The 27,234-nt window shown below is 40.5% G+C and overlaps 1 protein-coding gene across 3 annotated transcripts; it reads left to right on the plus strand.

Moving 5' to 3' along the window:
- Window positions 1–27,028, plus strand: LOC148039821 (uncharacterized). 3 transcript variants are annotated; one of them, XM_087694332.1, is made up of 7 exons: window positions 8–336; window positions 4,302–4,693; window positions 25,247–25,289; window positions 25,376–25,823; window positions 26,054–26,201; window positions 26,293–26,677; window positions 26,815–27,022. In XM_087694332.1, the coding sequence occupies exons 1-4, from the start codon at window positions 219–221 to the stop codon at window positions 25,807–25,809; spliced, it is 987 nt and encodes a 328-aa protein (XP_087550458.1). In that variant the 5' UTR covers window positions 8–218; the 3' UTR covers window positions 25,810–25,823; window positions 26,054–26,201; window positions 26,293–26,677; window positions 26,815–27,022. The 3 variants fall into 3 exon arrangements, with proteins under 3 accessions (XP_087550467.1, XP_087550458.1, XP_087550451.1); XM_087694341.1 differs by having other exon boundaries at window positions 1–336; window positions 25,247–25,271; window positions 26,293–27,028; XM_087694325.1 differs by having other exon boundaries at window positions 26,293–27,025.
- The last annotated feature ends 206 nt before the right edge of the window (window positions 27,029–27,234 follow it).

Consider the following 27,234-nt stretch of genomic DNA (forward strand, 5'->3'; position numbering starts at 1 on the left):
TAACTTGGTAGTATAACTTTTAATTAGTGAAGTGGTCTCATCGCTTTATTGGAGCATGCCATGCCATGTGGGGTCGGATCTCCAGGACATCATATGTCATGAAAGGACTGTGCTTGCGTTCGCTGTGAATACAGGTCACAGCCGGAAAAGCAGAGAAGAAGAAGAAGAAGAAGAAGAAGAAGAAGAAAGACAGACAGGAGGAGGAGGAGAAGAAGAAGATGAATTCAAAGGTCAAGGAACCCGACTCGGCGCCACCCCCAGAACAATGGTTTCCTTTGACCCTCGGGTCTACCTTTCGGGAGCCCTCTTCGTCTACCCGGTTCTACAGCCTGCGATGTGAGCCTCTCCTAAGCTCTTTGATTGATCTGAATGCCTCGTCTGTCTGCTCAGATTTTATCTTGTGGCGAAACAACATAGATCAACCCGACCAAGCTCCATATTTTCGTCTCATTGAATCTTTGGGTACACAATTGTATGTTACTGACGGAGTATTATGATCTGACAAGGTGCTTTGCCGTATGTTGGCTTTGGTGTGTCCAAATTATGTAAGGGTGTCGATGCGAAAGTAAGGATCTTGCAATCTATGAATTGGCTCCGGTCTGCGGTTGCTTGTTATGTCATTGCAATCTGTGAATTGTTTCTGGTTTGCAGTTGCTTGTGTATGTCATTGCACCTTCTGCATGCCGAGAGCTAGTAATGCATTGTCCCATGTTAGCAATGGCTAGAGGAACAATGTCTGTTTTTCCCTGAAGTGTTAGCATAAAGGTGAGGACTTGCATATGTATTTCAAAGCCCCTTCGTACCTAGGGTAGGGATACATATGTTGCGTATGTACTTCAAAGCCCCTTGGCACCAACGGTATGGATACCTATAGTTGCATGTATTTTAGGCCATTTTTAGGACTGTAGGTTTTATCCTCAATTCGGCATGCAGTAGTTCATGGTTTGAGGGTTTGATATGTGGCCCGCAAGCTACAAAAAGTCCTTTAGTGCATATCATTTGAATAGTGCTCTTGAAGCTCACGAGCTGAGCTTGAGGAGCGCTGAGCATAATTAAAACTTGACTTGGCACTGTGTGGAAGTGATGAGCTGATGCACCAAAATGCTGCAATTTACAGCACTGTAGATGAAGACCGTATTAAGAGAACTTGCATGGAAACACAAATGCAAGACAGTGCATTTAGATCTGAAAAGGCTGAAAATGCAGGTAGCTCTATACAAGGATGATGGACATCAACCTGCCCAGCTCGCACCAAAGTGCAGCAGTAAGCACATAAACAGGTAGCAAACAGCGAGAAATTGCAGGGTAGATGGGCAAACTGCTGCATGCTGATCAAAGTGCAACAAAATCAGTGTCTGGATAGATTGGTACTGCCGCAACATAAACAGCTGGCAGGGTGAAGTTGTGGCTGATCAATCTGCAGCACGATTGGTCTGAATTGGTGCAAACAGCAAACACGAGACTGAACAGCATATGCACTGATGCTAGTCACATACGTGCACAATTAGGCGCACACATGGGAATTTGGGATGTAAGCACCCTGCACAATGTAGTATTCTTAACAATTAAATCATTTTTGTAACTAAAGATTCAACTAAAATAAAAATGATAGAATGAACACTTTCAAAAGCTGGCAAGCCTGCATCTTGTAATTGACTCAAAATACCAATGAAAGCATTTAAATGCTATGAGGCAAGCTTAGACTCATCAAGCTTCAAGTTGACTAACTTTTGCATGAGATGTACCTGATTGATAGGAGTTGTATTCTCATACGTCGCCTTGAGTTTCTCCCAAACTGCATAAGTAGTAGTAAGTCCCTTGATATCAACCAAGATATCATCTGTGATAGCCATTTTAATGTAAGTAATGGTCTTTTTATTCATTTTAGCCCAATCCTCATATGACAAAGCAACAGGCTTATGTTTTGCCAAAGCATCATCACAATCCTTTAGAAAAAATATTCCCTACATACGATCTTTTCAAAGATCAAAGCCATTGCTATCAAATTTACGAATCTCAAAGAGATTCTGTGTGTCAGATGTAGATGGACTACCAGCCATCTTCAGCAATAAAAGACTACAATAAAATGCTGAATACTTTCAGCCAAGAGCAATGTTGCTGAATATAACATCAAGTGCACACACTTAATATTGCCAAAGGTGTCCAAGAAGCAGATGTTTTGTTGCAATTTTAGTCTCAAGTACTGATTACAGCATGTACATGAATTAGATCTGATACATTTGCATAAACGACAGCTCCCACTTCAGTAATACATCACAATAATGCCCAAATGCAATAACCCAACTGCTGTGTACACTGTATACCATTGTTTCATTGCATAATGAGTATTTAGTAATATATGTACCAAGAGAAGCTGCCCTTTTGTAACATTTGATACATCCCAAGTCCAAATTTCTCCCACTTAGCAGTGAATATGTTGTAATTTTAATGTCAAAGCTCGAAATGGCTCAAAATGCATCATTGATGTGAAAAGCCCCAAAATTTTTGCAGTAAATCTGCTCCAATCACATCAATACATCATCCCAAGTGTCAAATACGAGCAAATGTTGTAGAAATTTCACAAATTTTGCAAAACTCCGAAATTTCGGGATCCAAATGTGCACAAATTACAATGAAATTGGCTCACTTGAGCAAAATTTCGCTTGTACATGAAAATCCGCAAAATTTTTGGGGCAAATGTGCACAGTGTTTGCAATTTTTGGGTTAGATTGTCCTATTTTACTTCACGGTTCCCAAATCCAAGAAAAACCCCAAATTTTTAATCCAAGATGGCACACTATGCTTGTGCACATGAACATCTAGTAAGGGAAGGAGAAGAAAAATTGCACAATATTAAAAAAATGTAAGAGAGTTGGGCCTGTTGTCGCTGACCAAGCCTTTTTACCTGCTGGATTTGCTCATCGTCATCTGTTGGATTTGCATGCCAAACTTGCCGGCTGCACCTGATGTCAACAGCTTGGTCGCGTGTCGACAGCCTAGACATGTTTGCTGCAAATGTTGTCGCAGCTGCCGCCTGTCTTGCCTGACAGAGCTGACGCCTGAAAAAAGCTTACCACAACTGGTCACTCACGACTGCCGATGAGTGCTGGTCACGACTGCCTGCTGGGGATGACTGCTGTTTGGATAGACAATGATTGCCTGTTCCGGTCCTCCAGCTCACACAAACACGTTTTCCAATGTTTTGATACTAGTTTGTAGAGTGTGAGAGGAAGCACTTAGGAAATGCGCAAGTGAATTGAGATGTGTGTGGCTGTTGAGTGAGTAGTGAGAGAGAGTGAAGAGTTGAGGGATAAATGTGTACTAGTGTGGTACACAAAGAATTAAGGAATGTATTTTATACTTAGGTTATGGTACACTTACACTGGCAAGGGTGTGTTCACATGTGTAAAGTAATATATACACGGGAGTAGCATAAGGGCCTTCACACCCAACACATTGAAGCCATCTGTAGTTGAGAGGATGCATGGAGTCATACAAACATTTGCATAACTACGAAGCTTATACTCTTGCTAGCAATTGGTAGCTAATAAATAGTGAGTGTAATGTGTATATTTGGCAATGTAAGCATCTAATTATGTAAAGGCTGAAGTATTAGCTTGTATAGTGTATAGTTAGTACACACACACACACACACACTCTCTCTCTCTCTCTCTCTCCCCCCCCCCCCCCCAACAAAACACACATTTATATTTATATATTTATTTTCATATTTTTTTGAGTTCCCATTTTCCCATTTCACTATGTTGGACTGAGGCTGAAACTCTGTTTCATGATGCCGAAACACGTATTTGTTTCCCCATTTCGGAAACTCTCGGCAACTGTGGGCTGGACACTTCTCAAGTGCTACTAAACTCTCCCTCGTTGCATTGAGTCAATGCTTATTCTATAAAAAGGGCTCATTTCCTCTCATCCTACATCAGATTTCCTTGTTGTAAAGTCATGTATGTTAGCTGAATATAGCCCCAATGTTGCTCACAGCTATCTCCACCGTTGTCCTCCACTTCTTCATTATTAAATCTCTCCTTATGGCTATTTTAGAGGACAACAGAGTTGCAAATTTTGAATAATTGTCATATTCAGCTTCAATATTAATTCTTTCCATTTTGTTGAAGTGTCGAGTCTTGGAAATAACTGATATAGGGCATTTAGAGAAGATTATACATAAAGTATGTCACAACCTCACAGAAAACCTTTTTAAGTAGTTTGTTAGGATTACTTGTAAATAGGAAGTAGGCTGTAAGAGAGAAAGTGTCTCAACTTCTATGTTCCTTTTGACACAGATGAATTCAAACCAGCATCAATAGATACCACACGTCCTGGATCACTCTTCAAAAGTACAGACAATAAGGTCACCGTTGACTTCTGCAACAATCAAGTTGGAAAACCGAAGGTCTCATTTCAGGGAAATAGCGAAGACTGCAAAGAGCTTGATGGAATCATTTTTTTTGATGGGAAGAGTTTTAGATTAGAGCGTCTCCATAGGGCTGTGAAGAGCCTCCGTCATATGCGACTTCCTGGAGAATCTTCAGCAACTGCGAATTCTATTAGCAGCAGCAATGCTCTTAGTGCTGCAGGTACATCAGCTGCTGACCATGCACCCTCTCCAGGAAATTTGAATGGTGGAGCAGTTGGATTGGCTTCAAATGTTAGCGTAGAGAAAATAACTCCACTGGTAAGACTTTATTTGACTCTGTCATCTAGATTGCGATCTTTTGTCTAATATTGTTAATGTCCCAGATTACTTTCAATTTGTTGGAAGCTACCATTCATATTTCTTTATATCTTTCAGATACTTATACTTATTAAATTTTTCGGAATCAATTTTTATTTGCACTTCAATGCAAACACCTCTTGTTTACGTAAGGTTCTTTGAATGTTCCAGATTGTAATCAGCTTAGCCAAGATGTTTAAAGGCACTTATTCAATGCAAACTCCTCTTGTTTACGTAAGGTTCTTTGAATGTTCCAGATTGTAACCAGCTTAGCCAAGATGTTTAAAGGGACTTATTCAGCAAATAGAGAACCTTCCACTGTCTTGAGTAGATTTTTGTTGCAGAATTTACCATAGAAACCTGCTGAGGAGTAAGATATAGAGCAGATTTTGAGCAGTGAATACAAAAATAAAGGGTCACAGCAATCAAGAAGTCAGAAGCATCGATTGTTAGACTGATCCTTGTGAGATAAACTGCAGGAGGGGGTTTAGATTTGGAAACACGAATCAAAGTCTTTGAAACAATTTGGTTATTCTAAGAAAGTTCTTCTTGATGATGTACTGTTCGATGATGGTGGAAATTCAGACCAGTTTTTGTGAGATGTTGAGAAATCCATGAGGATGTTTAGATTTCTTGGAAGTTTGAATCAAAGTTCTCAGAGCACTTTGATAATCCCAGAAAGTATTTTTTGATGATAGACTGTTTCATGATGGTTAGCATGTAGGAGAATTGTATTTAGAATCAAAGGCATCTTTTTTTCATAATGAGGTAGAAGGTTTCTCTAGGTCAGTTAATTACGACACCTAATCTGACTTGAATGCCTGCATTGCAGAAAATTGGAATACTACAGGTGGGAAAACTTAGTATCCACTAATTGTCAGTACAAAGCACAATACATTTAACGTTTATCAAGTACAGCTTCAAGTTAGAAACCAGAAGATCACCCAAAACCAGATAATTTTGTTGTATATTTTTGAAATTGTACATTTCATGTAGAAACATGTGAAAGCTGACAAGAAACAAAAAGCAAAAAGCAAAAATCACATGGGAAACCATGAAAGAAGTTTGTCCATTCAAGGGCATTTGGAAGCAATTGATTGTAAGCTCTATGCATGTAGAAAGTAAGGCTGCAGGCATGTCAACATTTCATGTGCTCACAGTGGTGCCACTGAAGCCATGCCAACTGAGCTTAGTTTTGCTCTTCTTCTGGAGTTACAGATCTAGAGGTTCCATAGTTGGTGTATCTGCCCAAGGTTGGTCCATGAAGAACACACATGCAGAACAAGGCTACAGGAGGAAGAGGGCCATGTCCAAAACTGCTGAATACCAAGGCTGTGTGATTCACACATGCTTGATACATGAGCGAATAGCCTCCACTGCAGTACTGACGAGATCACCCAGTTCGAAGATCCTGAGATCAGTTCAGACCAGTATAATAATCAGGTTGGCCGGATGAAATCCAATAACTTTGTGGGACAAGGAATCAATCTGTTCCACTCAGATGAGGAGTATCAAGTTGGTGCAATGACAGAATACCATATGCACACATAATCAATCATGTGTGTTATCACAGAGGTTATCTAATGTGCCTATACCAGACCCTAGTATCGGTGTGGGTTGGCACATGAAGCTAATTTTACAGGCTTGATGAAGGTTGGAGGTAAGATAGGTGAGTTGGGGTGTGTTCAGACTGATGCATAAGGATACAGTTTAGAGGCAGTTGCCTAGGTCATTTTTACGTAAGTGACACTGGACAGGTTCAGTTGTGCCATTTAGAGATCCTTAACCCAAAGACAGTTCTCAAATTAGGAGCCCATCTAGTGTTGTGGAGGTACATGTGCTATTGTGGAAGCCAAGTTTGTATCAGCTTAAGGCTCCCCTTGGGGACCTCACATGGTAGTAGGATGCCAGGAAACCATGACTGGATGGATAGATGTGTTTGGTAGCACAAACCATGGTTACATGCTGCTACTTGACTTTTTTTGTGATTATCTGATTATTGCAAGTTTGTAGATAAAAGTAATAAGATGATGATAATGTCTTATCCAAAATCAAAGACTACAGCTGGGTGGGAAACAATAGTAAATTGTATTTTCCTTCAATAGTTGTGTTACAGTCCTTTAAAGAAATCTGGTTAAGCGCAACAAGTTTCTGAAGGTTTTAAGGTAAGGACAGATGTGCTTCAACTATGAATAAAAAGGCCACATGAGACTCAAGAGTCCTAAACTAAGGATGCCAAAACCCTCCACAGAAAGAAGACACTTTTTGGGATGAAACCAAAGTCAACCAATCGATTAGTTCTATTAGGTAATTCATGTTAATGTTGACTCTCACATTCCAGTTGTGTTTTTACATATAGAATTATTATATATTGAATTGAGTTTTTACATATAGATTTATTATTAGGCATTGAATGACTTAACACATTCAATGGCAAATATAGACCAGGATAATCACATATCTTCCTTAGTGTATAAAAGTAAACCCATGATTATTCAGGCCAATTTTTGGTAGAATTGTCATAGAAGCTTCTTATAATGCAATGCAATCGTGAAATAGATTATTGCCTAGTGTGTTCTTGGCCATATTATTGCATTTGTTCTTTCATTTGTTAGCAAGTATGAACTAAGTGTGTTTGGGAATATAGGATTGAAGAAGTTACTTCATGATTTTCAGGATGTCTTTCTTGGCCAATTGCCAGAACGTTTACCTAGAATATGGATAGTTGATCAATGCATAAGTCTTGTCCTTGGTGCTTAGCTTGTTAGTATTTCTCCCTCAGTACAAGCCAAGTTGATTTACATGTCTTGTCCAAACAAATTAATGATCATATATTGATGCGCTGTATCTATCCAAGTAAATCTTCATAGGGTACTCCAATTTTGCGCAGAAAAGAGATACAATTGGGATGACTGAACTAGTGATTGCGTATTCGTTATCTTCAGATACCTATTCATGAAACATGTATCTATTGGTTATCTTAAGATACAATTGGGATGACTGAACTAGCGATTGTGTATTGGTTATCTTAAGATACCTATTCATGAAACATGTATCTATTACATTGCTTTTTGACTTGACAATTAAAAGATGATATATCAATAGTTTGGATGCGAATTAAAATACATACATCTTTTAGATGGGTTGTTACACTTATCATGTTTCTCTTAAGTTTTGGTGTGAACGCTCCCTTATCCAGGGGCACTTTTTACCTTCTAGTTGGAGAAGGGTTTTTGCCCCATGTGAACACATGTCAATGGGTGTGGTACTTAAGTACCTTAGGGATTGTACTTTTATATTATTCTCACGTAGTGGATTTGACATTTCAATACTCTCTCCTCTCTTGCTATTCACTTGTTCATTGTGAGTGTGTGCATGCGTGTTGAATGATAGTAAAGGTGATGGCCATTTTCTAGCTTCTTGTCCTAGTCCTACCCCATCCCCATACCATCCTAGTCCTGTCCCCATGTTAGAGCCCCCTCTCATGGTAATAGGGGATGGCAACTCGTGCTCAGTGCTGCCGTCCCTATTCCCATTCCCGTTCCATGTTCCTATGTGTTGAACGTTAACCTAACAGTGCTATTAGAGCCATACCTCTTCTCAATTGCCACCACTCAGTTTGTAAGCCGCCACCGCCATTGTCACCATTGAGCCATATGCTAGGCCACTCTCTGGCAGCATGCTTCAATCCCATCAAATCTTGCTTGCTGCCTATGACATTTGGTTGCCCTCGTTGACCTGCTCAATCGCTTGCGCTGCCTTGCTCGACACTTCTTGTAGCGACAGCCTGTGTGTCTCACATCAGCTGTACACGCTTGACAGCTCAAGCCTGAAGCACTATCTGTCCCATCGTGTCACACCTCCTGCAATCGTTGTCAATCCGTGCCTCCTCATGCTTCCCCTAACAAGCCATGATAGTTTTGCGTTGAGCCAATATGGAATGATATTTGACTTGACAATTCCTTTTCTCCACTGACAACCCGTTACTCGCTTGCACCAATCAGCCATGCCGCCCCTCAACAACTCCATCTCATCATGTGCAGCTTATCCACGTCACGTAGCTGTTGCGTTGACAACTTGTTCAAAGTGCCGACAATATTTAATGTTAAAAAAATTCAGCTTCCTTTGGCCTTAATCAACATTAACCCAACAAATAAACTCTTGTTCACATGCAGGCCCATCCTAGGCACAAAAATTTGGGGATTTTGTAACATGCATCAATTTCCCTTAAATTTCGTAAAAAATTTGGGGTTTTTACCTAAAAACCCCTATATTTCACTAGAATTTTTGGGGATTTTGCATTTGTACTATAAAATTGCTCGATTATGCGTAAAAATTTGGGGCTTTTCATGTTCAAGCTCAAATTTCACAAAATTTCAGTAAGTAAATTTGGGGCTTTTGTGAAATTCTCCCAAATTCATTGACATTGAGACTAATTACACCTTCTACATCAACATTCGCACACATTGGAGTCATTTCAGTTACAAATTCTTTTTTGTCATCATCAATTTTGTGTAAAATTGTAAGCTTTTTGGCCTTTTCTTTGCTTTACTTTTGTGCTGTCCCTGCATTTGCACTTTGGACAGTAGCTGGTTACAAAAACCAGAAATTTGTAGCAAGCAATGGCGGGGCGAAATGATTTGCTCAATATGTTTGAGGACTTTAATAAATTGGATGGGACTAATTATCCCATGTGGGTATACATGATGAAGCATGTTCTCCTTACCAAGGAGCTTTGGGGTTATGTGTGGTTTAGAGGTTAGACATGCATGCGCAGCTACATAGAATGCTACAGGTTCTTCTTGCTCATGCATTGTCACCATTGAATCTTTTGCTTCAGCTCCTCATGTAGTTCAGAGGTTAGGCTCGTAGGCTTGGCTACATGGAATCTATAGGTTTTTCTAGCTTATCCATTGTTACCAGTGGATCTTCCGCTCCAGCTCCTCATGCATCTCCCATAGTAGATAAGTTAAGATGGGATGGGTGTGATGCCCAAGCTCGTGCTTTGATTGCACTCTCGTGCAAGAGCCAAGTTATCACGCATAGTCAGTCATGTATAACAACCAAGGATGCTTGAGATAAGCTTGCTTTGTTGTATTAGGTGTGTAGTGAGGCTTGTGTAGCCTATTTGCTTAAGCAGCTTGAGATGGAGCATATGATAGAGTGATTCTGTGGATGCATACATTACAAATTTCAAAAGACATCGTGGAGCAGCTTGCAAATATTGATGAAATAATTCCTGGACATGACTTGTCATTGTTGGGCATATGCTTTGAGACACAAATTAGAAGTGTTTGCATACTTTAAAACTTTCTTGGCCTTAGCTGAAAATGGCACTTATCTTGGCTTCTTTCCGGATAGATTGTGCTTCAAGTGTCACATCGATTGTACATCATATAACATCTTCAGGTCACGAGAGTTTAATTCTTTTTTGGCTGAAAAGGGCATTACACATCAATGTACTATGCCTTGTACACATAAAAAAATGGTGTGGCTGAAAGAAAAAATCGTACTTTGATGGAAATAGCATGTTGTATGCTTTCACACAATAAGTTGTCCCCAAAGTTTTGGCTGGATGCTATTATGTGTGTAGTGTATGTGCTGAATCGTAGCCCCACTGAAGTATTAGCTGAATGTATGCCTTATGAGGTTTGGAATGGGTGGAAACCCATGGTGTCACATATTCTTGTCTTTGGTTGTTTGGCATATGCTTTGGTGCCACAACCATGAAGACATAAATTGCAAGACAAGGTTGTCAAATGCATTTAAAGGGTATCGCTTGTACCAACCCTCCACCAAGAAGATTTTTGCTAGTAGAGATTTGGGGTCAGCCTTTCATGGATTGCAAAAATCAGCCCAATGTGGGGTCTATGGACATGTTTGATAGTTTATTGCCATTGTTTTAGCAAAGTGCAGCTGATTATGGTCAACTTTAGTAACCTATTGAAGGTTTACAGTAGCAAAATCAGCTGCAAACACATGCTAAGTAGCAGCCTAATCATCAGCCCATTGATCAAGGCATTGCTGATGATGAAGCGGCTGATGAGAGGATTGCTATTCGGGAAGCTAAAACAATCTCTAGATGGATGTTAGATATATTATGGGACAACAAATAGTCCATTCCAATTCTTAGTAGAACTAGAGCAGCCACTCGCCACGCACAGGGTAACTTGGTTGCGCAGGCAGTCGTAGCTATTGCATGCAATGTGAGGAACCCGTCTCTTTACATGATGTCTTACAGAATGAACATTGGATGGTAGCTATGTTGTCACGAGGACATGAAATTTGGAGGTGCTCCAATCTTGCCAATAACATTTGATTAAGATATTAATAAAATGTGCAAGGTTGTTGAGCACATGTGATGCACATGGTAGTTATTTCATGGTAATAGGCTAATGACCTTGAGGATGCAGTTGGTGCTAAAGGCAAAAGTTGTAATAAGTTATACCTAATGGGTACTAGATGGTCCTTAGTGTCAAATTTTGGCCTAGACCAATATTGGCCACTAGTGTCAGTAGTGATATGAAAGATTAGGCATTAATTGATTAATTAGTGCCAGTCTAAGGTTCAATAACTGCTGAGGGATACTTGGAAGACAAATTGGCCTAGCCAATTTAATTATTGGTTGGTGAAAGAAAATTTTAAAGCACTAGAGTAATTATTAAATTAATTTTTAAAAATTAGTATTCTGAAAAGTAATTTATTAAGCTAGATAATGATGAAAAATGGGATTAGAATTGTTGGCAAAACTTGCCTATCCAAGTGGAAAAAAGGTATTGAGGGGCTAGTGGAGTCTATTTGACCCTTTGTGAGAGAGAAGGAGGCTGTTAGTGTGAGAGTGCGCAACGGAAGAACACGAACACAGAGGAGAGGAGAGAGAAAGCAGGGAATGAAGGAAGAAAGTCTGCACTGACCGAGATGAATGCTGAATACACTGAAATGGACAGAGCAGTCCCTGCACGCAGCCCGGAGCGTCAGTGAGGGCACCAGAACAGACTGGAAGCAATGGCAGCACCAATGGCGGAGCGGGAGACGACGGAGACAGTGTTGTACCTGCAGAATACAATGCTGGAATGACTGGGGGGGCTGCTATATATAGCCCCCAGGCCAGTAAACTGGCCGACCTGCCAAATCTGGCCGACCTGGCCAGATTTGGCCGACCAGCCAGATCTGGCCGACTTTGGCCAGATCTGGCCGACCTGCCCAGAAAACTGGGCTGACTGCACAAAAACAGCCCAGTATGGGCTGTGTGTCTCCCGCAGGCTGTGGACTGATGAAAACAGCCACTAAAGGACTGACAGAGCTCCTCTGTCTCCTGTCAGATTCTGACAGGAGCTCACAACCAGGAGATGACAGACTGAGAATGATAAAGAGCAGGCTAACAGTTAGAGAGCAAGGAGAGCTTGTTGATGTGATTTGTAGTCACTAGGGGCCAATCCTATAGCATGTTATAGGAGTTTAGAGCCCTGTAGGAGCTGGTGACAGCAGCCCAAGGTTCTTCTAGTGTAGATTACAGCCTATAGAAGGGGGCAATAGTCTTTTTGGTGGTCCTAAGCCAAAGGTGATAACTTCCATGGTTGTTTGAGTAGAGCAACATTAGCTTTTCAGTGTTTCTCAGGATGAAACTCTGAAATCACTCTCTACAACATTCTCTCTCATCTCCCAGGCATCTCTCAACTTATCTCAATATTTTTCAATAGTTTGAGCCATCAGAGAAAGAGATTTTAGTCAATCTCTGTTGTAAACCTTAATTTGTAGTAGAAATTAGGGTTTTGACAGCCATCTCGGGATGCATGCTTAGAATTGAGGCCTAGGACTTGAATTCTAGGAGCTGTAATTGAGGAATTTTAGGGAGATTGAAGAGGCCAGCCAGCCAATATCAGATTTGGGGCTGAATTTGTCTTTCAAGGAGTAGGGTGAAAGCCAATCCCCAAGCAAACCAAGGGGGCAAATTGGTTTGGAGGCTTATTGGTGAATTTTGATAGTGAGGGGCACTTGGATTAGTAGAGGAGATAAGGGAATCTCCGTTGTACTCCTTTCATTTGCAATATAAGATAAAGAAATACTGCAAAGGGTGCTTGTTTTGGGGCCAATCGGGTGTTCAATATTCAATATTAAAGTGGTAAAGTGTGTATTTTTAGTTTACGTGAATTTTATGCTTGCTGTAATTAGTGCTTAATCAGGTTATTTACCACCCTATGCGTGGAGGAAGGTTGGTTTCATATGCAATCAGAAATGGACTCTATTCATAAAAATAGCACATGGGAGTTATGTGACTTGCTTGTTGGCAAGCCTGCTATAGGCACAAAGTGGGTTTACAAATTAAAATGCAGATTTGATCGTAGCATTGATCACTACAAGGCATGTCTTGTTGCCAAAGGGTATGCCCGAAAAACATGGGATTGACTATAGTGAGAAGTTTGCACCTACTCCATGTATGACCACCATTCGCAATGTCATTGCTTTGCTTGCTCATTTTGATTGGCATGTGTATGAGCTGGATGTGAAGGCTGCTTGTTGAATGGTGATCTTCATGAGGAGGTTTATGTCATACCCCCTCTTGGCTTTGTTTAGAAAGACTCAGAAAGCAAAGAGTGCTGTTTGCATAAGGCTCTCATGGTTTGAAACATGCACTTATGGCATGGTATGAAAGGATCCATGTATACTTGATTGCTCTTGGCCTCAGTAATTCACACATTGAAAGCACACTTTATGTGCACAAAGATGGGGATAACCTCTTGATTCTCATTCTTTATGTGGATGACATGATGTTGATTGGACGCCATGAGACACAGATTTCAGCCTTAGAAGCTGAATTGTAGCGTGCTTTTGATGTGACAAATCTTGGCCACTTGGAACTACTATCTTGGTATACAGTTTATTGTAGTTGAGGGGGGCATTATTTTGCAACAGTAAGTACATTGGGCAGCTCCTTGAGCTTTTTTAGATGCAAGAGTGCAAGCCTATCTCTACTCCAGTTGAGACATGCCGCATGTTTACACTTGAGGATGTAGGAGATTCATTTTATGTTTCTTTTTATCAGCTGGATGTTGGCTGTTTATTGTGTTTGCGTAGTATACGGCCGGATATTCAGTTTGGGATCTCTTAGTTAGCATGCTTTATGCACAAACCTAGTACTATACATAGGTAAACTGTTAAACATGTCTTTCTTTATCTCAAAGGCACTTAGACATTGGGCCCTTTTTATCTTAAGGGCACTTCTCTTTGCTTGCATGCATTCAAAAACAATGATTGGCTTGGTTGTTTTGAAACAAGAGTGTCCACCAATGGTAATTGTTTCATGTTTGGTGATTGATTATTTCTTGGTTGAGCAAGAAGCAGTTTATAGTGGCCACATCTAGTTATGAAGTTGAATACAGGGCATCATTTACAACTACATTCGAATGTGTATGGCCCAGACACCTTTTGGTCGAGCTTAGTGTGGGACAATAGTCACCCACTCACATGGTAGATGCGAGGAATCTTGTTTTTCATACTTGCACTAAGCACATTGAGAATTTGAGATGCATTATTGTTGTGTTAGAGAGAGGCTCCATGCAGGGGAGATTAACTTGGTTTATATCTCTATGGACGACAACTTGGTAGATGTGTTTACAAAAGCTCTCTCTAGAGAGAAGTTTGAAGCCTTTCGCAAGGCTCCAGGCTTGGTACCATTTAGGGATTTGCCTATACCTTGTATACATTCATATCATTCACTCCAGGGAGATTTGTTACATTTATCATGTTCCTCATAAGTTCTTGTGTGAACACTCCCTTATCTAAGGGTACTTTTTACCTTCTAGTTGGAGAAGGGTCAATGGGCATGGTACAGAATATCTTAGAGTTTGTAAATCATTCTCACATAGTGGATATGACATTTCAACACTCTCTCCTCTCTTGGTGTTTACTTGTTCATAGTTAGTGCACGCATGTGTGTGTTGCTGAACCCTAACTACTGTCTTATCTCTTGTTGTTCACTTGTTCACTGTGAGTGTTGTTGAACGCATGTGTGTTGTTGAACACTAACCACTCTGTTCTCTCTTATTGTTCACTTGTTCACTGTGAGTGCGTGTGTGCTGCTGGACATGGGTAATACTCATGTTATCATGGCTCGGTCATTGTTGCCATGTACTTTCGCTCTACTTGGAGGGTTCTTGATGTCTTTACACCCATACAGTTGAACTAGAGCTTCACCATTGTTTTGGGTCTTCTAAAGGTAGACTTTTAGAGTGTTTTGGTGACAATAACAATTTAGAGACTCTTGATTCTTAAACTTCTCTACCATAGCTTTCCTCCTCTTCCATGCATTTGCATAGGGAGAGGATGGTGTTGTTCTATGGTAGTGGAGTAGCACTCTTTACATGTTCATGCTAGAGAGGGATAGTGAGAGGGTGGAGGTTAGGCATGCTCATCCTTGAAATACATACATGTGATATGATATGGACCACTAATGTGCTGATTTTTACAAGTATCACTATTTAGTGGTTTCAAACCTTGGAGTTAATTTGACTCTAGGTCCGTTTTGAGATGTTTTAATGGTGAGTGGGATTCACGTGGGAGGGCACCCTAGCAAGATGGTTGGAGGTGTTGGGATTATGCTTAATGTCACAGGGACGTGAAATTTTGAGATGCTCTAATCTTGTCGATAGCATGTGATTAAAATATTAGTCAAATGTGGAAGGTTGCTTAGTACATGTAATGCACATGGCAATTATTTCAGTTGGTGTCAGTTTTGACCCTAGGATAGTTGTTTGGCCAATAAGTTGTATGTAGTGACACTAGGGACTAGCATTAATTAATTAAATAATGTGAGTCTAAGGGTCAACAGAGGTTGGTGACCACTCCCAAGTTACAAATGGCCTAGCTATTCTTATTATGGAGGGGCACATTTAATTTTAGCTTGGGTAGAAAGTGCGAAAATTAATTTTGCAGGATTATCTAATTCTGAAAATTAATTAAATGGTTGGATAATGCTGATAAATGGATTTAGAAGGCTGCCACTTCGCAAGAATGCCCATGCAAACCAAGAAAACTTTTTTGGAGCTAGGTCTCAGCCATTCATTCAATTTACAAGTTGGGAGAGAGGAGGAGTTTTGGTCAGAGAACAACAATTTGCTGCAGAAGACAGCCATTTGGGAGCCTCAATAGGCAGGGGATAGCAAGGAGACACCTTCTAGGGGTTGGCAATAGCATTCTTGATTAGGTGTGTAAAGAAATACCCTAATATAGAAACATAAACAGAAATCGTATGAAAAAAGCACAAACTGATAAAAGAACACAGTTAGGGTTAGGGTAACTCAGAGACAATGAATACAGTAAATGAATGAAGTGATATGACTACCGAATATACGATGCTCATGCAGCAAATACACTAAGTAGTGAATGAATACTGAACCTCGAACTCTTGTATCTCAAGGATGAGGGCAAGGGAAATGAGTTGGAGAGAGTGTCGTACTCTGAATGGATCCTGAATTGTAGCAAGGTAGCCTTCGGATGTTGAACACTAGCAAACGCAGCAGTGAGAAGCTGGATCTGATGCAGACAGCAGTGAGGAGAGAGAAAGCCTAAAAATACAAACAGTAGGTGAGAGAGAGACTAAAAATGCAGGCAGGACAGCTTGCAGAAGAGAGAAAGACTAAAAACGCAGACTGCAGAAGAGAGAAATACTAAAAACGTAGGTAAGACAGCTTGCAAGAGAGAGAAAACTGCCAAACGCAGGCTGGACAATGTGGCGACAGCTTGTAGAAGCTGGGCGATAGCTGGAGGAGAGAGAAAACTGCCAAACACAGGCTGCAGAAGACGTGGTAGGTAGTACGGCAGCAGGTCTGTGCAGGAACAGCAGTCACCTTGCTGGGATCAGCTCCAAATTGTGAGAAGAGGGCTAGAAATCAGGCTCCAACTGATGTAGACAGCAATGGACAGCTTTGGCTGAGATGTCCTCTGCGAATGGGGTGTGGGCAACAAGTTGAAACACCTGAAATCTGCAAAAACGAGATTAGGGCTCAATGGAGGGCAGTATACCTATTTATAGAAAGTTTGGGCCCTCCCAAGTGGGTTTTGCTTATGGGGCACATTAACTCTCTAGGATCGTGTTTCTTTTAAGTAAACTAGGTTTCTTCATTAATTAGGCATGTTTTGGGGCTGATTAAGTAAAGCTAATGCATTTTTAGCTTAACACCCCCTCTCAAGCCCAACCACGGTGCCACAAGAATAGAGGCTAGCCAATTCCTTGCTTTGTTTATCTTTTACCCCAAGGCGTCCCACCCCAAATCAGCTAGAGCATCGGACAAAGGGTGCGCGCCAGTTGCCCAGTGGCCTACTAAGACTACAGAGGTGATGTTTATCTTACCAAGGGAGCCCAAGTGATCACCCCAGAGAGGACAGAGCATCGGACAAAGGGTGCACGTCGGCTATCCAGTGGCTGACCAAGCCCTACAAAGGTGGATGGAATTAGCTATGGACTTGTTTTTTTTTTAAAATTTAGGGCTTTTTAGGTTTTGATAGATTAAGCATTAGGTAAGGGTTGCAAATCAGTTTTCGTCCTATTGAGTATCCGTGCCCTAAACGAGAGAGTGATACGGGATGGTCAGTAGACCCGAGACCTTCACAAAGACAAGCATACTATCCCTACCATTATTGGGTATTAGTGACAAAGAAAATGGCTAAGGTGTGTGTATAGCAAATATATCAAGCAAGCAAGATGAGAAAAGCAAGCAAGTAAGGCGGAAAAGGTTGCCTTGAAGACTGCCATGTGCAATGCCACGAATATGGTGGATCCTAGAGTCAACCACTCCAAAAGACCGAAAAGGGATAAATACGCACAGAATTGCAATTGGCAAATGATCCTTATCTCATACACTTTTTGAATCCCTTAGAGGAGGGCAACAAAGGCAAGAAGAGGAAATTGGCTTCAAGAGCTTTGGAACAATAAGATGTATCGAAGGAAGAGCCAATACAACAGTGTGATGTTTCAAATGTGGATAGTGAGCATAAGCAAATGGTGCCGGGGCAATGATTTTTGAATAGCAGGGCATGCATGCAATTATAGGGCAGCTAGGTTACTTTGGTGGTGGCACTAGTTTTTATGCTATGGTGGGTGAGGGACCGCATATGGGGATGTATGACACAACTCCTTATCATATGCAGTAACTAATGCGTGATGTGCAAGGTCCAATGTATTTGAGTATGGCTAGTAATATGTATAATCCATGCATAACAATGTTGGCATGATGTTGGGGCACAAACAGCTCAGTGTGTTTGGGACTCATGGTATTAGTGCTAGTGATATAAGTGCTTCGTATAGTGTTATTCATGAGGAAAAATGCTGCTAGTAATGCATACAATGTATAGGAAAATATATCTTGGTATGGCTGGTAGTATGTAAATTCCCATACATAGTCACATTGCAATGGTTGAAAGTATGTAAGCATGAATGTTTCCTTATGCATCTCGTGCTCCTAGCATGTCAGGTACACAAGAGGGACTAGTCAACTGGATGCAATGCTACATATTAGTTTAGTTGGAATTGCAATAATGTGAAATTATAAAGCATAGCAATGCTTAAGGGGAAGAAAGATCTACAACCTAGTGGAGGTTTCTAGGCAAGTACAATCAGAGGTAAAGTTCCATATGCTTCTTGGTAAAGCTTTAGCGTTGTTTCACTAATAGGTGCAAAGTGGATGGAAGAGGATGACTTAGTAGACCATCCTCAATTGTTGCAGCTTTACCTAGATGCCTTTTAAATACAGTCAACTTCAATTCGGGCTTGTTCAAGTCCAGTAGAGCAGGGTTTGGAGTATTGCTTGATGCTCAAGGGGAAGGTAGCACTTCCACTCAGCCAGTTGTGGATAGCTCTTGTATGTAGTGGATCTCGGATGTATTCAGCATGCATCCAAGGAATTATGTTGATGGTATGCTTGCCATGAGATCACTACTCAAGTGTACTAGTCACTGTGAGATGTATGCAGATAAATATGAGTTTCACCTAGGCACTGAAACTATACTTTTGTATGAGTTTATGATCAGTTTAGCATGGGTTTTTGCCTCAAATTTGAGACAAATTTTTTGATTAGTTTAAGCTTAGTTTTTTGATGAATTTGAGAAGCGTTTATGCTCACTTTTGAGATCAGTTTTGCATCTGTTTTTGCATTAGTTATTGATCAGTTTTTGCAATTAGTTTGTGATCAGTTCTCAGATCAAGAAATGATAAGTTGATATTGAGTTTTCAATGGTTTATAGCTGGTTCCATGGATAGTAGCATATTAGTAAATGCCATTGGTAGTTTCAACTATGGTTTAGGCTGAGAATATACTTTACTATGGTTTTGAAGTCAGAACAGTTGAGAAACATGAGTTATGGATGGATCTATTGGGTTTCTAGTAACAGTTTTGGACTAATTTTTAGTTTTATGTTATGATGCTGGCTAGAAATTTTCAGCTGGTTTGGGGCATATGGCATGGTTAGACAACAGTGGTCGATGTTGTGACTGTGATGCCTTATGGAAATTCGAGTGTAGTATGCTTTTCCTTTGGCACAATGCAATGCGATTGAGGATGATTGCAAGGATTTCAAGGGGAAGGTTGGTCATGGGGATGTGAAATTTTGAGATGCTCTTATCTTGCCGATAACATTTGATTAAGATATTAATCAAATATGCAAGGTTGTTTAGCACATGTGATGCATATGGCAGTTATTTCATGGTAACAAGTCAAGGATCTCGAGGATGCAGTGGGTGTCAAAGGCAATGACAAGCACAAGTACACCGGCAAGTAGTGGGACACTCTGATGACAGGTTGCAGGCTAGGCATTAGATTTGACGGGCCCTGGTCAATGCCAGGATAAATCCGTCACGTCTTCCTTTCTTTTTTAAAAAATATCTCCTTAATTTTTGCAATTATTTTACCGGCCGTTCACATGCATAGGCAAAAAGTAAAATTTTACCCAAGAAAATTGGGGCTTTTCTTTGATTTGGGGACTTCAGTGAAGACAATACAATCCGGCTCAGAAATTGCACATTTGGTGCACATCTGCTCGAGAAATTTTGGGGATTCTCACATTTTTGTGGAATTTCTTCAATTTCACTAAAATTCGTGCACTCTGAATCCAATAAATTTGGGGCTTTTGCAAAATCCCTTCAATCTATGCAACAAATGTTTGGTACATGCACTTGGGTACATGTATTGATGCTATCTGGATGGATTACCCTCTAAAAATTTGGGGCTTTTGATCAAAATTGCCAAATTTGTGCATAGGAGTGCCTTTGGAGCAGAAATTGCTGTGAAATTTTGGGAATTTCACATGTAATTGGTGGCTTGGTCGCTAAATGTGTCAGTAATTGCTTGAGGAGTGTAGCAATAGACACCTTTTAACTTTGAAATCCTATTTGAGATCTGAAATTTCTGCAATCTCGGGATTTTTTCATTGTTAGTTGGTACTTTTATGTATCGTGGTTACTTGTGTCACATTTGGGCTTACCTTTGGTGATTGGTTAGTCAATTTGGGTTTGCAAATTATGGTTGGAAACAGTGACAACAATAATCTTTTGCACATTAAGAAGCTTGAGGGTGGACATAATTTTGCAATTTGGCAAAAATTGTGCTACAATGTCTTGGTGTAGAAGAAACATGTAAAGCCCATCAAAACAAAAGGAATCAAAACAGTGACAATAGTAATCTTTTGCACATTAAGAAGCTTGAGGGTGCACATAATTTTGCAATTTGGCAAAAATTGTGCTACAATGTCTTGGTGTAGAAGAAACATGTAAAGCCCATCAAAACAAAGGGAATCAAACCAGCAGATATGGAACAAGATGAGTGGGATGACTTGGACAAGCTTGCTCTCTCTACCATTGAGCTCTTAGTGTTAGACAACTTGCTCTTAGACATTGAGAAGCTGAATTTGGCATATACAATGTGGCAAAGGCTCGAAGAATTGTATGCTCAGAAAAGTGCAGCTAGCAAGGTTTATCGGCTGAAAAGATTAATGGACTTTCGCAGGAAAGAAGGAACAGCCATGTCTGTACATTTGAATGTGTTTAACTTAATTTTCAGTCAGTTGATTGCTTTGGATTTCCATATTGATGAAGAGTTCAAGGCTACTTTCTTGCTATGTACTTTGCCTGAAAGTTGGGATACTTTGAGGACAGCTATGAGTAATTCGAATGCTCAGCTGTTATACTTTGATGTGGAGAGTTCTTTGATGATGGAAGAATTCGATAGGTAGAATAACTTAGAAAACAAGTCTTTTAATGCATTACACACTAGAGGCAGATTTCAGCACAAGGGCAGTTCTGAAAATAGAGCACGCAGCAAGTCTCTTGGAAAAAATGTGGGGTGCCATCATTGTGGCAAAAAAGGGCACTACAAACGGGATTGTTTTCAATTGAAGAAAGAGAAGGGCATAAACAAAAACACTGAAGACAACAAGGTTGAAAGAAAGGACAGCCAGCTCGCAAAGAAGAGCAATGAGAAAATAGAAGAGGTTAATGTGGTCACTCTTGATACTGACAGTGATGGTGATGTACTTTTTGCTTCTTCTTTGAGTGCACATGTATTGATTGCAGATTTTGAGGATGATATGCACACTTGGATACTTGATTTAGATGTGTCCTTTCACGTCACACCACATCATGAGTGGTTCTCTGAATACAATGGTGGTGTACGTGGTGTTGTCCACTTGGGGGATAACTATGCATGTAAAAATGCAGGCATTGACAGTGTGAAACTGAAATTTCAGCATGGCTCCGTGTTTGTTTTGCATAATGTGAAACATGTACCTCAGCTCAAGAAGAGCTTGATAAGCATAGGGCAGCTAGATGATGAATGCTATCACACCACCTTTGGGGATAGCAAATGGAAAATTTGTAAGGGCTCTCGCATTGTTACCAAGGGGTCCAAAAGTGATACGTTGTATCCTTTGCATGTATCTAGTGTACGTAACCATGTAGTCGCCATAACTGAGCAGCCAAGTGTTTCTTTATTGCATAGCCGGTTGGGACACATGAGTCAATTTGGAATTAAAGTGCTCTCTTGTTTGGCTAATTTTGAACAGTGCGATCATTGTATTTATGGTAAACATGCTTAAACTTAACATAAAAATTTTCTTTCTCTAAAGTCTTTACTCTTAGAGTTGGTACATTCAGATGTATGTCAAATGCCAGGATTATCTTTAGGGGGGAAGAAGTATTTCATTACCTTTGTTGATGATGCTACATACAAAGTATGGGTTTATCCAATCTGTTGCAAAAACGAGGCCTTGGATAAATTCAAAAAAATCCTGGCACTTGCTGAAAATCAGACCAACAAGACATTAAAATGCATTCGCTTTGACAATGGTGGGGAATACGTGTCCAAAGCCTTTTAGGACTTCTGTGACAACAAAGGGATTAAAAGGGAGCTTACTGTCCCCCATAATTTGCCCCAAAACGGTATTGTAGAGTGTATGAACAAGACCATTCAAGACAAGGTTCGTACAATGCTATCACATGTTGCTTTACCTCATGGATTTTGAGCAGAGGCTGTTATGACAATCCGTACACTTGATTAATCGGCCACCAAACAGGTTTTTTGGGGTGGGGGGGAGTTCCTCAAGAAGAGTGGTCGGGCAAGCCACCTTCGTATGCTCACTTGAGAGTGTTTGGCTGCGAGGCATTTGTGCACACATTTGCAAGGAAGAACACAACAAACTTGAGCCAAAGTCTTGTAAATGTATTTTCCTAGGATATGGTGATGAAGGTGAGATGGGGTATGGATTATGGGATCTTGAGAAAAGAAAAGTAGTATGCATCAATGATGTTTTCTTTTGGAAAGATCGCATGCACAAACAGCTTAAAAGAACAGAGGAGGTCAGAAGGGTTGTATTCTGGAAGGATGTACCGATAGGACAGCAAAGAATGCTCGTTAGACAGCAGCAAATACCTGTTGTAAATGTCTCTGAAAATGCAGGGAATGATATTGAAAATGAGTAGCAGTATCTTGCCCACGATGTCCCACAAATTCAGCAAGAACATGTGCCTTTGGAACAACCTGAACTAGCTGTACAACACGTTGAATCTGCAGAACAGCAAGCTGTTAATACAGATTTGCAGGTTGAACAGCTAGCAAATCTTGACCATTGCGTCCGTAGGTCGACCAGAGTGCAAAAACAGTCAAATAGGTTCGTTCCTGGTGTAAACTATGTGGCTGATTATGTCATGTCAACAAATTGTGCTGAACCGTCATGCTTCCAAAAAGCAATGGATAGAGAGGATAGTAAGAAATGGCACAAAGCAATGCTATTAGAGATGGAATCCCTCATGAAGGATGGCACTTGGGATTTGGTGCATTTGCCAAAAGGACAAAAAGTGCTACCTTGCAAATGGGTTAACAAAATGAAAGTCACCTCTGGTTCTTTGCCAAAGTACAAGGCACACTTGGTTCCTGAAGGGTACAAGCAAGAACATGGAATTGATTTTGATAAAATCTTTTCTCTTGTAGTCAAAATGACTACTTTGTGAACCATCTTGGGCTCGGTTGCATCTGAAGATATGAAACTCATACAAATGGATGTAAAAACCGATTTTTACATGGTGATTTGCATGAGGAGATCTATATGCATCAGCCTGAAGGTTTTGTTGCAGAGGGAAAATAGCACATGGTATGTAAACTCAATAAGAGTTTGTATGGGTTGAAGCAGGCACCACGAGAATGGTATTACAAGTTTGAATGTAATTTGATACATTCATGCAATCTTAAGGATTTCATCGTTCTCAAGTTGATCACTCCTTATACACCAAGAAGGCAACAGATGGCACCCTTATTCTCTTGGTTTTGTATGTGGATGATATGTTGATTGTAGGCAAGGATGTTCATGCCTTGGGACTCCTTGAAGCAGAGTTTACGCAATAGCTTTGATATGAAGGATCTTGGTGAGGCCAATCACATTCTTGGCATGCGTATACTTAGAGACAGATTGAAGGGTCTTCTTTATATATCAAAGCAAGAGCATGTCACTAAAGTTTTGCAGTGTTTCAATATGGAGGGGGGCAAAGCCATTAGTGTACCATTGCCTCCATATGTGAAACTTAGTGCAGATGACAGCCCTACATCAAATGATGGAAAGGCTGAAATGGCTAAGATACCATATGCTTCAGCTGTTGGTAGCTTGATGTATGCTATGGTTGCTACATGTCCTGACCTTGCATTTGCAGTGGGAGTGGTTAGCAGATACATGGCATATCCTAGCAAAAAGCATTGGGAAGCAGTGAAGGGTATCATGAGATACCTCAAGGGCCCAAAGGATTTGTGTATTTGCTTTGGTAAGCAGAAGTAATCTGTTGTTGGGCTCATGAATGCAGACTATGTTGGCCATCCTGACTGTAGGAAGTCTACTTCAAGATATGTGTTCATGTTCACAGGCGGAATAGTGTCTTGGATATCTAGGCTGCAAAAATGTGTCGCATTGTCTACTACAAAGGCAGAATATGTGGCTGCCACTAAGGCATGCAAAGAGGCTTTATGGCTTTCATGTTTGGTGAGAGAACTTGGTATTATAGAGGTTCCTATCCTTCACTGTGATAGTCAGAGTGCTATTATGCTAGCAAGGAATCTTGTCTTTCACGCAAAGACAAAGCACATATAGGTGACGTATCACTTTATCAGGGATGTACTTGACAGCAAGGGCATTGAGCTTGTCAAGGTGCATACAGATGATAACCTTGCAGACCTTCTCACGAAGGGTCTTCCAGCCAAGCGGTTTGCTCATTGTCACCAGATGATGGAAGCTTAGTACATACATAGACTTAGTTGATTCTTTTCTCTACCTTGAGGCACGTTGCCTTTGGGTGGGAAGTTGTTGGAAATAAAGGCTCACCGTGCCGTTTACAATGTTCGGGTGTGAAGGCACCCTTACACTCTTGTACTTTATATATTATCAAAACCTAAAAGAGTGGTACACTCGTCTTTGTACCGAACATCCATTGTTTTGTGCTCACACTCCTCTCTACTGCTCTCTACTCTTTGTGCAGTATCTGATGCTCTCACCCTCAGCTCACACAGTCTAGATCCGTCAGGCTCCATCAGAGGGTGCTTACATGTAGAGAAAGGAGTGTTTGCATCACTCCACTTTTGATGACAGATGCAATGCGACACTCCCTTTCTCATGGACAAGCTGCTTGCAGCCTTTCTGGATCAGGAGGGCCAGAAGTGCCAATGATGGGCTCTCTAAAGCCTCCTTCCTTACTCTTTAGGAGATGAACTTGGCAGCTGTAGAGGAGATCTTCAATACAGGAGCATTTAGAATTGTATCTTATAATTCAGTTCTGTGCATTCTTCATTTCAGCTCATGTTCTTTCATTTGTCTTTCCCTTTTCTCCTTGGGTTGAGTTTTCCATTGCCAGTGATTTTAATGGTGTCCATCGATGGGATTTTTCTCAAGCTTCAATTGTTATGGTCGAAATGGTCAATGATGCTTTAATGACCATATAATTTATTGATGCTTTTACATTATGCCTGATGAGGATATTGTCTATGGATGCAGGTTCAAGTCGAAGAGATTCCTCTGGGTAATATAGAAGTTTCAGGTATTTGTAATTGCTTTTCTTGTTTAATAGGATACTAAATTTCATGAAAGTTCACGATAAATCTCCCTGATTTTTTGATGTTATAGCTGAGAAGAAACCAAATAAAAGAAAAGCAGAGCTGAAAATAATGAAAGGGAGAATTTCTCCAGCAGCACCTTCACCAGTGGTGGATGCCAAAGTCAGCAATGAAGTACTACCTGACGCAAGTGAGGTTGATGGGAAAGAGCAAAAGCTCAAGTCTGCTGAAGCCCCACAGACAGAAGTCAATATCGAGGAAGAGGAACATGAAAGTGATTATGAGATTGAAGATGTTGATGTGAGTGAGGATGATGATGGGGTAAATGCAGCAGAAGCCCTAAGAGCCCAGGCCAGTGTAGCTGAAAAGCAGCAGAGTTCAAGTGACAGCAGTGGGAGCAGTGGAAGTGGTAGTAGCAGTGGTAGCGAAAGTGGCAGTAGCAGCAGTGGATCTGATGGGAGTGATGATGATGAAGAATCTGCTAGTTTGGGAGATGATATTTAAGCCATTTGTGAGAGGTAATAGTTTTTGTAGAGCTGTTTAAAGTGTTTCTGCTTCCTTCTAGGTATTTTTGATAGACCATAGTATCTGTACCAGTATGCAAATTTAAAGTAATGGTTAACAATAGGAGCTGTATCAGGTAACAATTTCAAACTGGTGGTTACAATGATAACTGTATTATCCAATATATGGAGCTCATTTAAAATTGAGACTAGTTTCATTGCATGTGGAACTTGGTTGTTCACAGATATGTTTGTTTATTGCTGCTCCCTTTTCCACACAAAACGCAAGGGAGAGACTATTAATTAAACTGACTCGGCTCTTCGTTGTAACCTGATGGGTGTAATGGACAAGGCAAATGAAATGCATCATGTTGTACCGTCATGATCTCCCAGGTAAACTTTGCACCATGTCATGTTTCAGACAGTCTGTTTAAAAATCCAAAGATGAAGTCAAAAAATATTATCTCATGTTGTTTTGCTGCAGGAATTATTTCGGAGGATATACCTCAGTTCAGCTTTTGAAGCTAGAATTTGCCAGGATAGTTTGTTCTGCTTGAACAGCGTGGTAGCTATTGGCACCTGCATATGCAGACTAGTGAGCTTGAAAGGAGTGTGAGGAGGGTACCTCCTTGCATCTCCCCAGTAAAAATGCACTGGTTAATTATTTTTCTTGCAGTACTGTTTCTGCAGAACAATTGGTCATGTATGCAAAGCAATTAAGGGAGTGTCATGTTTGTGATAAGTTGCAGTTCTCAAAATGATCCAGTCTCCTGAATTGTACTTTGTGCTTTTGCATAGATTGAGCATAGTATGCAGTTATTTTGTTGTAAGGCAATTCATTCAACATCAGCAATATTCAGAAAGCCAGTGTAAGGCTCTTCTTGCTCCTGTCAGTCCTGGGAATCACTGCTCTCGTGCGTTTTAATGATAATCATAGTGATTGACCAGCGTTATGCTTGTAAACTTGCATGGTTAATGACAGACATTCATATGTGTCGAATTGCAGTGGTGTGCACTGGCTTATATGCTGGCCAGAGATTGGCTCCATTTTGATGTGCCTCACCAACATTGCTGAGACTAGGAACTCTTAATGATGCTGAATATCATTCTCAATTCAGTTGGCTAATGTTGTGAGGATTAGGATTTTAGAGAATGGTTTTTTGAGGTTTGTGATTAGCTCAACCTTATGTTAAGTATGTAATGCACATTTTCCCAGGGCTATTGCCTACAACTTAGTTTTGAGTTGTTGAGTGGCCCTGAGCTTAATGAATCATGCTATTCTTTTTCTCAATCTTCAACATGCTCTCAGAAGACCAGTTTCTCTGAAAGAGCTAATCTATAAAAGCAGTGGTGCCTTCGAAGTATTTTACTGAGATCAAGTATGTTGTGCTCCTTTTGTCGATGGTGTTCTTGTGTTATTTGGTGT

Source organism: Lygodium microphyllum, chromosome 2 (genome assembly GCF_053477565.2).
Source record: "Lygodium microphyllum isolate KBCC chromosome 2, Lygodium_microphyllum_v1.1.10, whole genome shotgun sequence".
Taxonomy (NCBI): domain Eukaryota; kingdom Viridiplantae; phylum Streptophyta; class Polypodiopsida; order Schizaeales; family Lygodiaceae; genus Lygodium; species Lygodium microphyllum.

Excerpts from the sequence above, each read along its gene's own strand:
- LOC148039821 (XM_087694325.1), top strand. The coding sequence starts at position 219 with ATGAATTCAAAGGTCAAGGAACCCGACTCGGCGCCACCCCCAGAACAA. Across the intron at positions 4,694-25,246 it reads TAGAGAAAATAACTCCACTG|GTTCAAGTCGAAGAGATTCC; the intron begins GTAAGACTTTAT and ends CTATGGATGCAG. Across the intron at positions 25,290-25,375 it reads GGGTAATATAGAAGTTTCAG|CTGAGAAGAAACCAAATAAA; the intron begins GTATTTGTAATT and ends TTGATGTTATAG.